The following is a 15218-nucleotide window of genomic DNA, read 5'->3' on the forward strand; positions in this document are numbered from 1 at the left end:
GCTGAGCAGTAATCCTGTATTTGTTTTCCTCTTTCCTTAAAATCACGTAAGGAAACAGATTTCCACTTTTGCTCTACTGTATAACCTCTTAGTATGATTTGCTGTAATTGCCATCAGTCTGATTTCTCCAGCAAATGAGTTTGTAACATACTGCCATCTCGTCAGTAACTCTGAGCCACTGAGAGAGGGCACTGTTCTCAATCAGGAAACGTAACACTGACATTACACAGGAACATGTATTTAAAAAAAAAAAAAAAAAAAGAGAAAGGCATTTAAGCAAGGCACTCAAGCCTCTTTGTACCTGACTTTGCAGCAATAGAGGATTCTGTATGTTGACCGTAATGTGAGTTGCAGACAATAAAATGGCAGACTACTACATGCTTGATTGGAGGGGGGGGCGGAAAAAGCAAGCAAACTAAAAGCTAACCATGATAAAGGACAGTTCCTGAAAATATTTACAAGCTGCAGACTTAATGCAACAACTATGTTGACAGTTGATCGTGGCTGTCACAGTTTCCCAAACAGCAGCACTCAGTCAATTCTCATTAAGTATTTGGAAAATTAATTACTTAACACTGAAAAAAGGTATTTCAAATTTTTTTTTTAGAATACATAAATTTGCACTGCTGTTAATATTTAATCTGCATAATCTATCTCTAAAAGTTCTGTCATTCCTATATGTTGGTCTGATATTCCTCATGGGTGTACTTTCCAGAAGAGCAAACTGAAGACAGGTGGTTTTGTTTTCTTTTCTGTACTCTGGCCAGAAGGCATTGTGTACAACAATCTGCTGTAACCTAATGATGTAAAAGATCAAGTCACTGCAACTGAGGTGATATCTCAGGCATCTCTAGCTGGATTTTATCTCTGGGGAAAAAAAAATTAACAACAGCTTGGCACTTAGTTAGTTTTCTAATTACATGTTGATGTAGCTCTTTGCTTTTAAGATGCCAGTTGTTGCCCAAGGAAGCAGAGAGCAGTCAGGATAATCAGTGACTAATGCACACACTGATTCACCTCCTGGAGGCATTACATTCTGAGACCGAGTTGCTAGTATAATGTGGGAAACACTGGCTTTTAAGATACCCTCGCAATGTGTTTGTGTAGAGGAATTTTCTGTGACAGTTCACCTGTCTCTGATGTAGGATGCTAAGAGATACTTTTTACTGAGATAATCAGAAGGTCTTTATGAAAGATGTCTTGTCATTGGGTTCACTATGGTTTGGAAGGCTAAGCCTCCAGATTATCAACAACGGTATCTAAAATGCTTTCCCAGGTTTTGTTCTGTTTCTGATTTTATTAACGCAGCCTGCTGTGGTGTAGACCAGTAGCATTTGTGAGTTTCTACACAGCAATTATTGCATGAATTTTGTACTCCTTCATCCATATATTGAAATACAAAAAGTATGGGGCCATGTTTAGCAGGGTCCATATACATAACTGAAAATGTTCAAAAGTTCTTTCTCAGCCTTTCTGTAGACGGGTGACAACTGTGAGCATGACTTCAACAAAAAAAGTTATAATTTAACTCTTGTCTGGAAGCATGCAAATTGTGGCAAATGTCACTGAAAGTCATGTAGTCCTTGCATCTCACTCAAGGCAAAAGCATTTCTGGCAGATATTTGTCTCATCTGTTCTCTGGCATGTCCAGAGATGACAGTTCCTTATACCTCCAGGCAGTCAGTCTTGTACTTAATTTTTGGCTGTTCAGGGTATCCTTATTGTATGATACTAACCTCAGATTGCGTGAAACTCTGTGCTTTATCAAGAATATTTCTCTGTTGCTGGAGGTGACAGGGGAGTGTGATGCCAGTTACTGCAAGAACGGCTAGGACTACTGTTGTTTTAAATCCTAGTCTTTAAACGTGGCGCAAACATCTGTAAGTGGAATGACGTTTGAGTGCTGCAGGGGGAATCTCACAGGTTGGGTTTGTGTAGCTATGGTCAGAGATGGAGCCTTATCTTGCCATTTAAGTGCACAGTTAATACAAAAATTGAAATATCGCAATATTTCTCTTTCTAAGAATGCCCTTTTCCAGGTTTTTCTTATTTTATAGTCGTAAAAACCCACATTCTCATTAAATTAATTTCTTGAAATACTTCACCACTTCTCAGTAGATCATTGCTCACATCAATGTGTCACACAGGCATAACAATAACAATAACATATATGCAGGGGGAGAAATGATGTACACCCTTAAAATTTGCTCTAAGTCTGGAATTCCAGATTCTGCAGTTAACAGTGGGATCAAGATCAAGTGTGAATGCATCGAACTGTCCTTTTCACTCTTCCACCCTCCCTTTTGAGATCTTTTTTATCAACAGGCAAGAAGTGTCAGTAATACAATAGATCACTGTCATGAAGGATGAACCAGTAGTATAGTTTCAGTCTTGGGAGCACAAAATAAAAATCAGCTGAAGGGATAAATGTGGAATAGATCGCATCAATATCTGCAAGACTAAATAAACCCTCCCCCCATAATGAATAGCTAAATGTTTATTAATAGCAATTTTAATCAAGGTCAGGATTTATAACAGTAGTTCATAGAGCTTTTAATGACAGCCCCCTCAGATTGGGCGTTATAGGTAGTAGTACCTTGTTTTTGGCAAGAATGTGCTTTAAGGTGTAGTCAGAGGAACTCCTAAGGGGGCTGGATGTGGAAGGAATGTCAGCTCCCAAGACTGCTTTAAGAAGAAAGTCATCATTTTCAGGGCTCTTTGAAGAAATGCCAAGTCTTACACGTGTTTGGAATTACCAAATGCATTCATGATACACTTTCAATTGCGGTTTTGTTACGTCAGTGGTAAAATAATGGCAGTCTCCATAACCTGGAAGTTCTGGATGAGTAGCAGCTTCATTTTCCCTAGTTGCATTGTGTCATGTATGGTAAAGAGCACTTCTAAAGCAGATTTGTTACTTTTGTCCATTGCTTTAAGGCCACCAAAGAGCACAGGTGGGACTCTGCTCCAATTCCACGTTTTTCTTCGCTTCAGAATACTGTGTGTTTCACTGATCTCCCTCCACCTCTCCTGTGATGACTGTAGGTGGCTGCCGCTGCTGTTGTATTCTGATACTGTGTCAGAGCATCTGATGCCTGCACGATTGCACTGTAAGTATTCTTTAGTCTTCATTGCCTCCCCCTGCTCCAGATCAAGTTGTCATTATTTGGAGGACACAGGACAGTCAGGAGCCTGCCCTCTCCTTGACCTTTCAGATAACTGACTATTCATGCAAATATTGCAAATATGTTGTTCTAGAGAGAGCAAAACATTCTTACTGGAATATTGCTGTCCCACACCATAACCACCTACTAGAGGGGGCTGAAAAGTGGCATACCAGTGATTATCAGGAATGGTCTCTGTCTCAGTGCCTTCCACTTCACACAGACTGGCACTATCATACCAGAAAGCATATCTTGCCTAGGTTTGGTTATTTCCACTGGCACTATTTTACTACAACGCATTTTCTCTAGAGATCTGCTGCCCTTCTTTGCTGTTTATGTGGAGGAAGCAAATGTCAGGTCTGCTTTTTTCATTAAAGAAATGCGTGCATGAGGGAAGGCAAGGGTGAAAGTGTGCCCTCTAGGATTTGGAAGAAACCAAGCTGAAAAACCTTAATGGTATTTGTTTTGAAACAGTTTCTGCAATGGATAACAGCTGCTTTTCCAAAGGAAACAATGAGAGAAACTGCAGCTTTATTCAGTGTGCAATGACTGAAACACCCATCACAGGCCTCAGGCTCCACCGTGTACTTCTAAAGACCAATGTTCTCCAAAACACAGAAATTATGAGCATAGGGTTATTTTGGGGCTCCTTGCTAAAACACAGCCTCAGTGATTTTTTTTTTTTTTAAAGTTTTCTTCTTTCATGCATGAAAAGACTTGCTCCTATGTCAAGTCCCCATTGCCAAAATACTAGCTTGAGAGAATTTTCAAATTTTAATAAGCCACATGAACTTTTTTTTATTTATATATGTATACTGACATTTGCACCCCCATTAATATAGCTCATAAGTAATGAGCTGTAAAATACCATTTTAATGCAAAAATACATACATCTAGATTCTACTCTTGTGCAGACAAATGTTCCAAAATAATTCAGAACGGATTATTTTTGCAGTGAAAATAATTTGGCAATTTTAAAAAATGCATTAAAGGTCTTACTTAAAAATTTATCTAACAACATGAAGAACTAGTATTTCTACCAGCAGCTCACTAAGATGATTAATTATATAAGACTAATATATTTTTGGATAATTAGTAAAATTGAAAGCAAGTTTGAAAGGTCTTTTTCAGTCTCTTGGTAGTTTAAAACATTTAAATTTAAAATAAACCTGGAAGATTTTCACAGTAAACTGGCAGGTTTTGTGAGGAAAATTCTTTTGTTGTGGAAGAGAGGAATATGTGTCAAAACTGTGTGAAAAATGTTTTCTTTTTGTAGAATGGCAAGCAAAGATTTCTCAGTGGCCCTGTGAACATTTCAGAGCTGTAGGGCTGAGCGAGACCAAGGTGAACATCTTTTGAAGGGTTCTGCCAGTAAATAAATTGCAAAACACAAAAGGTTTCCAAAAGAGTTTAATAAATAATGAGGTTCTTTCTGTACTGTATAAACTATAAATATACCATGCAGTCCTTTATAACTTAAAATAATTTACAGACTGAGGTAGGGGGTAGGAGGATGTTGTCATGGGGTTTAGATCCATCTCAGGGTCTCCCTGACTTCATGCTGAGCACACACACACAAGCTGTGTCAATTCGAATAAATCGCCAGGCTGCTTGCTTGCCCTCCATTGTCAGCGCTTTGACAAAGGTATGTGTTGTGGTGCAGTAAGAGTTCCAGTGCTTTGCATCAATCCCTCGGCACCCACTGGAGACTGGCTTAGGGTCCCTGCACTTGGTCTCAAAAAAGTACTGCTTAAAGATGTTGTTGTTAATGTTGACCTCTCCCAACACTGTCACCTCTTTGCCTTTAATGTCAGTGGCTGTGGTTTTGTCCCCAACCCACATGCTGACACTGTCACACACTGAGAACTCTCCCCGGTGTAATACAGGATGCGTGGTCCTCTTGGTCCTGGCAGTCCTGTTGAGAGAACCTGCACTGCTGAGAAATCCCATATTCTGTCCTTGCCCTGACACTGGGGGGGGCTGTGTGCTGAACAGCACCCGAGGAGACCGGAAACGCCTCTTCTTAAAAAATGTTGGGTCCATGGTGATATTTATAGCTTCTTGTCTACCTATCGTCCAAGTAGAGTGGCCGTGGGATGTCTGTGGAGCTGCCTTGGGAATGTGGTGTCTGTTACTCCGGTGGGTATTGAGCAGGGAGTGTTCTGCAGGATACTCCAGTGGAGCATTGTCTTCTGACTTTGGAGCTGCCTGTGTGCCGATCAAAAAAGCTATAATCAGAGTGTAGTACAGCATGGACATTACGCTATGCACCTAGAACAAAAGAAAAACGTAATGTTACTGTAAACCGTGCTGGCACAAACGGATGCCGTTGCTGACAATAAATTTATAAGATACCCAGGATCGTACAGATTTCATGAGGTATTCATGTGAGTGCCAGATGTTGTTCTTCCGGAAGAGCTCATTCAGACAGTATAAATGTTCTTAATAAAGCGAGAACATTAGAGAATAATAGCTAGATTATTATTAATTCCTCTGGTATTTGTTATTATAACACTGTTTATGAAGCACTTGTTTGGTGTTATTAACATGGAGACCATATGGCGACAGCACGTTCCCAGGAGTAAAATCTCTAGTGATTTTTGCAGCAGCCTTTTTGTCCAGGGCTGGTCTCTTGGCTGGAAATACCCTGCAGAGTAGTGAGAGTAGAAGCAGTCCCTTGGCTAAAATAGCTGTCCATTCAGTTAATTTGTCTGCAGAGGTGTCCTTGGGGCTAGGGTGGGGACCACCAAGCCGGTACTTGTGGAAGCAGGGGAGCCCCCAGTGAATCGTGCCATTGTCACACACTCAACAGCCATGCTTACCTGCCATGTGGAAAAGCCCCACCACTCTGGCTGGCTCAGCAGCCTCCAGCAGCCTCCATCTATCCCATCTGCCCTTTCGGGACGCACCACATTGCTGATTTTGGGCGGATAAAGCCCAGGCTCCTTCCCAGAAGAGCTCAGGCATCACATGTCACAAGGGCAGATGGGATTTTTCCATGTTCAAGCTGCCTATTAGGACAAATACGGGTATTACATAGGAGCACCGTGGGTGACAGGCTACTTCTGGGTTGGCATCTTAGGTATAGCATAGCTAAAACCGTTGTGGCCATAGTACTGGGAATTATGTACAGAGAAACACCTTCCTTTTTTCAGAGTGCCATGAGCAAGAAGCTCCACAAATGTCACTGCATAGCAGATCCAGTGCCAGTGCTAGTCTTCCTTCGACCTGGAGAATATGCACATCTGTTTGGATGTGGAAAAGTATAAAACAAATATCTAAAACTTCGCTAAGAACAATTTTATGCTATAAGACCAGCAGCAGTGATACCTTGTTAGGTAACTACCATGTGTTGACTAATTCAGCCACATGTTGGGTTAACAAATCAGCAGCAGGCATCCTGGGAATAAGAGACATTCAAAAATGATCTGCAATTGCAGTTAATGGCAGACGTTGTATTTCCTCTGTGAAGACTTAATAAGCAGAGACAGGGTATAAACAGAAAAAAAACTACCAAGTGAGGCCCCTCCCCTGTCTCTTTGCCTTGTTTTGCCTGACATGTCTCAGCTGGCCCTGAATTACACTGTGTCCGGCCAGCAGGCAGGCAGCCGCACATAGACTGGACAAACAGGGTTTTGTAAAGAGGAATCGGGCTCTGCAGTTCCACTGTGATTTCCCAGCACGTCTTAATGTTTTTTCTGGGTGTGGGTCAATTACTGTTGAAGGTCCCCCTCTCTCTTTCTGTTCAGCTTTCTCAGACTAGAATTCCAAGCAGCACTAAAGCACTCAACCAGGGCTTTAGCTTTGCTAGAGCACAATCTTGCAGAAAATGCAGAACCCTAAGATGTCCCATAGGACCTTGTGTGGATAGTCGTATCTTGGACAAGAACTGAAATGAAATAAACAGCAGTGTTTGTGCAGGGCTGGGCAAGCATTTAAGAAATCAGCAGGAGGTGCCAAGTGAAGGTAGTGACTGAAGAGGGTGAAGATGCTACAGTCCCTGCATCAAGGGGAGAAAAGAAGAGAAAGGCCAAAAGCCACATTAGCAGTTGTCTGTGCAACAGTTGGGCTGGAAGAATTGGGAACAAAATGATTATGAGAGTCAAATCTCTCTCACAGAAAATCCTTACTGTTCCAAAGCTACTTTAATTTGCTTAAAACAAGGCTGAGGGTTGCTGCTTTCCCATACGATGCTTGTGCTTGAGCAGTCATCATCATCTGTATAAGGAAATAGAGCTGGGTGTAGCTCAATAGCTTGGCTACGCACGATTCAGAGAGTAACCCCTTGTTCTACAACCAAATTAAAATCAGATGGTGCATTACATCTCTAAAGAGTTAGCTTTCCCGACAGAAATGTTAATGGAAAAGGTTTGCAGAACAAAATTCAGGCACAATTTAGACATGCCAATAGCAGCCTCAACCTATTACTGTGTTTATACATAAGCCCTTTTTTTATTATTTCCTTCTATAGGAAAGAGACATCGAAATGTCAGCAAAGAGCTGTTTCTGGTTTTGTGCTATACAAGATTCACTGCTCTAAAATGCAGCTACGTTTATCTCCCTTCTCTGAGTTTCTTATGTTGCATATGCTAAGATTATTGCTTTAAGGCCATTAACACAAAATCAGAAAGATCTCACCTGCTTGCCTTTTTTTTTTTTTTTAAAAAAAAAACTTGCCTTGTATTTCCTCTCCTTGTGGTAAAGCATTCTGTGGGGAGTGTGGCCCAAACACAGACAAAATGTATTTGGGATACCTGGGAGTTTTTCTGAAGATTCAACATTGAATCTTTTAAGCAATTACTAAATTATTGGAGAATAGAAACTGACAGATTAAAAAAGTGGACTAGACTTGATGACAACAGAAGCAAAAAAAGTTAACATTTAAAGAATAGGTATGCCTTAGACTGTGAGGATTGTGGACTTTTTTGCTGACACGTACAGATATTTTACAGGCTTGGGGGGATTATTTTGCGGGGTTATTTCTAAACTTTGTCACATAGTTACTAGACTTTCATGGTGCTTTCTAGAAGTGTTCACAGTGCATGCCAGGTGCAGCCACCTGAACTTCCAGGGAGATGCACAGCTGCCAATTCTAATGCTGGTAGTACATGGGTAGCTGTTTGTAACATTGGCCACAAAGGTTATCACCTTTGCCAAAAATACAAAAACTGTACTAAAAACAGAGGATGTTTAATGAGAACTGTGACTTCTAAGTGGACCATATCTCATTATAAGTAAATGTTCCCCACAAAAGATATGATGTCTGGAGACAGAATAAAAGAAGACAGAATAAGTGGAAACTCCCATTTTAGCCAGACAATAGCTAGCTGGGTATCAGTGAAGCAACTTGTTTAATAAGTCAAAGAACTAAGCTTTTCCAAAAATAAGAGTATTAAATGCAAACTGCGCTCATCTTCATTCTTTAGAAGACAGACCAATGATTTTTTAAGTTCAAGCTGACAACTCTCTTCCCCACTTGTATGTTGGTCAAGTGTCATTTAAACACTTTTTCTGGTATAGCTGTTCAGGCTGCTGTGTGATGCTGGTAATAGACTATTTCAATCTGCTCTGAGAAGCGTGTGTATGTTGTGCTTACCTTTGAGTATACTGCACAAAAAACTAGTCCCCAGCAAGATCGTTATTTCATCCAGACGCTGAGCTGGCGTTGGCTGCAGCATGCCATCGGGCCAGTTTGACTGCGTAGCTGAGTCTGGGAGTTGCTTATTCTGCGTTCCACTAGAAGTAGAAGTATTTGTTTCAATAATTAGCCAGCAAAGAAGTGTTTTTCAGTACCATTCCCCAATTGATAGCAGGAGTACAGGGGCAAATCCACTTGCTTGGCTCTCTGAACTGTGCCTTTTTCACTGTTACAGTGTAGAGGTTGTCTAAAGTGCAGTTCTCGACTTTCAAGAGCAGCACATTTGGAAGACAGAGCTGCCTTTATTCAGCACCTTTACCAGACCATGGTTAACAATCTGCTGCTCCTGATCCCTCTCAGGCATCTTCCAGGCTCACCAAAAACAGGAGTGATGCAGCATAGTGAAGCAATACCTGCTGATGTCACTATCTGAGCTCAGTTTGCACAGTAGCGATAGACAAATGAGGGCTCAGACCCCCCATCATCTTTGTCTGGGAAACAAGTCTGGTTACAACTAAAGGCACCGCAAGTTGTGTGCCAGCAAATGCAGCTGATGCAAAACTCAGCGGCTACTCTGCTTCGTTGTCCAGATCGGTCTAAACAGCACTATCACCAGTTCCGTGTCCTTTTTCTGTCACAGTACTTCAAAATGGTCAATTCTCAAACACTCAAAACTAGAGATGTTTGTAGTACCTGCAGGACATGAACCTATCTATGCCCTATCCACAAATCTGCTATGCACACATCTTAGTTATGCAGTTTGTGCCCCCTGCTTTCTCCTCTTATGATACCCCAAACGCTGGAAGTCCTTTAGAGACCCTGGAGGAGAGCTGCCAACATGCATGCTAGTGTACATTCTGAACAGCCAGTGGAACATAACTTCCGTTTCTCCGTTGAGTTTTTATCAACACATACAGTAACGTTGTTAGTGATTGTATTATTCCACATGAAATACCAGCTACCTACAGGATAGTTCTAGCCTCTCCCATCACTGTTTGAGCTAAGTGTGAAGAAATGCAGTTGCAAAGTTGACTGGGCTGTTTTGTGGTAGCATCACATTTAGTGAAAGTGAGTGGAGGAGAAAGAAAGTGTGCAGCTCAGCAGGCTGGAGTGATGAAACATCTCACAGGTTGTCCAGTGATAGTGACTGGACTCTGCTGATTGTTTGGAACATGAGCTCCACTTTCATAAGAGACTGCTGAGGCTCTGTTTCAGTGAAGAGATGATGCCTGAGATCTTTCATTCACACGTGGAAAAAGAAAAAAAGAAAAAAAAAAAGTTCTAAGGCTCTTATACTGCTAGACCAAAAAGACACTGTGTCCTAAAAGCTAGCAAATTGGTCAGCCTCAGTGCTGGATGTCTGCAATTTTAGGAAAAAACCAGAAAATCAGTATGCTGTATGAAATGAAACTTGGCGACAAACTTGGGATGACATTTTAGGGGGTGTACCAAGTGTGTCCTTACCTGATGGAATCTCTTAATCAAGACCTTTGGCAAACTAGCACTGGTGAGGTGAAAAGACAATGAGTTACCCTCTTTCTGTTCTAGGCAGGCTTCCTTTTTTCACTGGTATTCAGGCAGGAATCAGGTGAGGGCCAGAGACATACTTGAGTCGTCCTGGCTTAGGAGAGAATCTGAAGACCTTTCACAGCACAAAGGCCTTCAACTTTGGGGGTTTTTTTGGTATGTGATTCAAAGTGGATCCAAGTGAGCTATTTGGCTGGGATACTCTCTTCATTGAGGCAACATAAACTGTAGACCTGCTTCCAGATTTGGGAGAAATTGGCCAGAAGATAAGGGTAGCTGCTGAAGCCTAGTGAAGAAGAGGAAGGCATGGGCTGAAAGCAACAGCTGCAACAGCAGGGAAATCTCTTGGTCAATTCAGTTAGATAATCAGAAGGAGAATCACAGATTGCCATTTGTTGGCAGAGAATTATCTGATTGTGGCTGATACTAGAGAAGAACTGAAGATACAAAACCTGCAGACACATAAAGGCACATACTTAAATGCTTGTCCTCTGGCTACTGTAAAGGAAGAAATAATTCTAGTCTTAATTGCTACACTGTGAATGGCCATATAGACTCCAAATCAAGGGAAAACCATTATTTTCTTCACCAATTAAATCCAGCATGCTGACACCTTCTGAGCAGAGTACATTTCCGATTGTAAATTCATGTGTGCCATTGAAAGTGATAGAAATAGTATTTTATTAATCTTAAATATTTAGATAGTTTATGTGTTCCATTTAATAAGGTAAATAAGGGTTGTATAAGGTACTCTGGTACTGCAAAAAATCCTGCTGGATTCATTGTGGAGGGTCAAATGCATTTGCTAAGGAGAACATGCTGCTAACCCCAAAGCATGAACTGGATTCATTTTACACCTGCACAGTTTCTGTCCACAGGAGAGCTGGCTGCCAGAAACTCTAGCCACTGGGTTTGGCTCTTACCAAGATCCAAATACAAGCTACTTAAATTTTTAAAATCTAACTGAAATCTTCAAAGCCCGTTTTGAAGCAGTGCAGGGCACAGGAATCAATCTGTTACGTGCTGATTGTATCGCGTTGTGCAACACTTCTGCAATGATTTGGCCACTCTTTGGATTTGCTGCTCTCCGTAGATCATGGCTCATGTTGTACTGTACCTGTGTGGTTGAAATAGTGAGGAGTTAAGCTAGTTACAGTGTATGAATGTGTCAGAAAGTTCAAACAAAGTTCTAAAATCCAAAGCTTCATGCTACCAGACTGAGTATGCTAATTTTTTACAAGAATGTACTAGTAAAGTAATAACCCTTTCAGTGGACTCTTGTCAGTTTAGTAACAGTAATGATAGAGCTATAATATGCTGGCCACTGCCAAAAATAATCCAACAACTTTTCCGACTGTTCCTGCCACCCTAAGAAAACACTGCTTCAGTTCCAACTGGCTGGTTTTTAACCACAAAAGAGTTTATTTTCAGCAGGGCTTTTTTTTTAAGTTCTTTTACTCTCTTCTTCCCGGATTCCCGGTTGTGGCGGAATCCAGTAAATGATGCAGTGTTACTCAAATGATGCTGAAGACAGCATCTATATACTATTCCTCTCTATCTACCATTCCCAGAGATTAATAAAATATCCTACTGAAGTAAGTATTTCTTCAGAATTTACATGCATTCAGGATTACAGACCTGGGGGGTAAAAAACTCCATTCTTATTTCTTAGTCTCAGCACATTAGTAGTAGTGGCACATTATAAATATGTAAAATGCTGTTTACACATGAATGCTTCATGGGGGTTTGCAGTAAAACAAATACAGTATTTACCAACTGATCTAAGAGCTCTCTGAAAAAGGTAATAATTGAAATATAGATGATCAGTCTCCCTATTTCTTTGCTTATTTGGCAATCGTGATAAAGACACCACTAGTAAAAGCTGAACAGTCTAAAAGCAGTGTTACAAGGGGCTTAATGTAAGAGTGGAGAAATGGATCACATCAAAAAGCAAGTGGTTCTGTGTCTTGAAAAACACTTTGCTTGCAGGCACCTGTAAGAGAAACAAGTGCCAAACAAAACAAGTATATATAGGGAATTCCCATTTTTTTAAACAGTTATCCCACAGAATGTGAGGAGGAACGGACGAAAAGGGTATGTTGCCTGGAAACTTATTTAGAACTGAAAATTTAGTGAATTTACTAAATTAATTGCTTCCAATAAGAATAGCAGTGCTTAAAATTATTGCCAAATCTCTGTATAGATCTCTGTTCCATCGAAAACCCCCAAACTCGTAACTCTTGATTCCAGTGCAGATCAATTTCAATTCAGACTGCAGTACTTGGACAGTTAGCAACTGGGTTATAAAGCATGTAAAGATATATGTGAGAGTTTTGGAATTCCAAGAGCAATTTATAGATGTGACACTTCTCTGTGAAAACTGCAGTTGAATTCTGGCAGCTCTGTTTTTGCTAGAATACAGAAATATAGCTCCTTTAAACCTGGAAGCATTGATAAAGTAACATTACAGTGGGGAGAAAAAATGGTGTACTATGTTGAAGTAGTTCCATTTCATGACTACCACTTGGATAACTGGAAATACAGCATGGAAGATTGGACTCCAGGACATCACCCGCTCTTTCTCCCGAGGACACTGAACAGTGCAGCTTGTCGCTTCAAGAATGTTAATGTTTTATTTTAAAGTTTCTGAAGGAGAGAAAATAGAAGCTAGATTTAGCACAACTCCAGCAGACCAGTATTGGTCATGTTTAACCAACATAAACTCCTCCCTCAGGTATTCAGCTCTGTCAGAACAAATCAGAAATACTTCTTCTGCACATCTGTTACAATACTAATGTTTTAAATAGCTTTTCTGGGGGATGTATTTTAAACAGAAGTGACTTGACTTAACCAACCCAGAAGGGTCCCTTCCAGTTCTGTGTTCTTCTAAAATCAGCTGTTTTCACAGAATAATAATATATATACTTGATGGTAACTGGCAAAACATCAGCATCATGTTTTGCTACATTTCAGGGGTATTTTTACATTTGTGTTTAAAGTGGATTGATTTTGCTCTTTCATTGACTCAGTAGGAAAGGCTGGGGGAGACAGATGAAAACCTGCTACTTGAAATTTACTTGAAAAACATATAATTACATTTCAGAAAGTTCATGGTCTTCTAACGTTTTGGGACCTGAGAGGGCTTGAAGGGAATCCTTAAGCCATTATGACTAAGAGCAGTGTCAGAGGCACTGCATTTCAGCTTTCCCTTGATCTTAGCTGATGAGCAAGAAAATGGGAATTTCTAATGGACTCAACATTTCATTCCTCTATTATATCTACAGTGACTCACCCTGTAAGTAAGAGCTTTATGTATGCTGAAGAGCCAGTTGGAAGCTACCCGTGTCTCATACACTTCCTTTTGTTCAAATGCCTCCAGTACTGAAATGTTCCTTTGAGTATTTCTAGGGAGAGCAGTAGACTGAGAAAAATGCTGCCCTGCAGCAATGAGCATGCATCAGTCACCATGACCATCGTCATAACAGGATGTGCAACGAATATCTACCTCTACACTTCTGACTCAAGTTTAGTGTAGGCAAGGGTAATAACAAGAATGCTTGGTAGCCCATGATGCATCTGTCCATTTTGGGTACTTAAGGGAAAATAGCACTATGAGTCTTGACCTGCAGGGTGGGGATTCACCAGATCAGAAACCAATAAGGCTTTGGAAAGCACTTCTTCTTAGGGTTTATTTTATGCTTATTAGGGCATAAGTAATGGGAATGGCTTATTTGCAGGAGCCTAATTTTATCGCTTCTATCCTCCTGAACCAGTACATAACTATTTCAATTGCTAGTGCAGAGAAGCCCAAAAAGAGGAAAACAAGTCTATTACCCATCACCTTCGTTGACACTCCATTCCCTCAGAGCACAGGGTGCCGAGTCAAGCTACCTGATGGGAGAGATCCAGCCTGCAGCAACAGGTGGTGGTTTCTTGCAGTAGGTGATGGAGACTTGTAACACAGGACAGACAGAGCTCAAGGCTCGCTTTGTAACTACTGAGTTGTAAAACATAGTTGAGACTTCTGTTTCTAAGAATGTAATGTTTGACATCATGATACTCTCACATGTAGAATATGCTCATGGGAATTTAGAGTCATAAACAGTCATCTAAAATGTGGCTTCCTTCGGAAACAATACATGATCTTCAAGTCATGATGGCCATACCAGTAAAAACTTGCAATGGGATGCAGCTCTTATTGTGACAGATTGGCTGTTAGTACGGTGTTAAACATGCACAGAGTCACCCTGAAAGAAGAGAAAATTTTATCCTATTTAAGATAACAAAGACAAACTGGCAGTCATTAAATAAACGATACAGAAATTGTCTCTGTCAGGATAAAAATCTCTTTAAATACAGTAAAGGAAAAATGACTTAATGGTCACTTATCAAAACTAGTGAGAAATCTTTCTGAAAATAAGTGACAGAAAACAGCCTTAGAAGGAGCATGTGAATCTGATTCTCCTGAAGTCGATGGCCTCAATGGCATAAAGCTGGTAAAATTAAGTGAGCTAGAAATAAAAATGCTGGCTAGAGATAAGTTATCTGAGCATAGTACAGTTGTATATCATCCCTGTATTATCATCTATAAAGCAAATCCTAAAATTAATGATTGACATGTGATGATTACTTTGGAACTTTCAATATAGACTTCAAACTGTATATATATTTTATAGGACTCCAGGGTTTCCTAAATCCTAATTCATTGGCACAAAGGAGTGACTAAAGATCTCAGGCACTAACTGACAGGAAAACTACTGCAGCATAAATGGGATAAATCCATCCCACCCATATAAAGTTGGATGCCTTTGAGGTCTGTGGAAACAGATGCCTCCATCCTGCCCAAGTACCAGCCAGCATGAAAGATTGCTGCTCACCTACAGTTCCTG

At 40.5% G+C, this 15218-nt stretch overlaps 1 protein-coding gene across 2 annotated transcripts; it reads right to left on the reverse strand.

Annotated features, from left to right (window-relative positions):
- Positions 1 to 4558: 4558 nt before the first annotated feature.
- NGF (nerve growth factor (beta polypeptide)) lies at positions 4559 to 8912 on the reverse strand. Of its 2 annotated transcripts, XM_009580576.1 has the most exons (3): positions 8761 to 8912; positions 5987 to 6175; positions 4559 to 5435 (listed from the first exon to the last, which is right to left on the reverse strand). In XM_009580576.1, exon 3 carries the CDS (start codon positions 5421 to 5423, stop codon positions 4704 to 4706), a length of 720 nt encoding a protein of 239 aa, XP_009578871.1. In that variant the 5' UTR covers positions 5424 to 5435; positions 5987 to 6175; positions 8761 to 8912; the 3' UTR covers positions 4559 to 4703. The 2 variants fall into 2 exon arrangements, with proteins under 2 accessions (XP_009578871.1, XP_009578877.1); XM_009580582.1 differs by lacking the exon at positions 5987 to 6175 and having other exon boundaries at positions 8761 to 8900.
- Positions 8913 to 15218: the final 6306 nt, after the last annotated feature.

This window comes from Fulmarus glacialis, unplaced genomic scaffold (assembly GCF_000690835.1).
Source record: "Fulmarus glacialis isolate BGI_N327 unplaced genomic scaffold, ASM69083v1 scaffold38110, whole genome shotgun sequence".
Lineage (NCBI taxonomy): Eukaryota > Metazoa > Chordata > Aves > Procellariiformes > Procellariidae > Fulmarus > Fulmarus glacialis.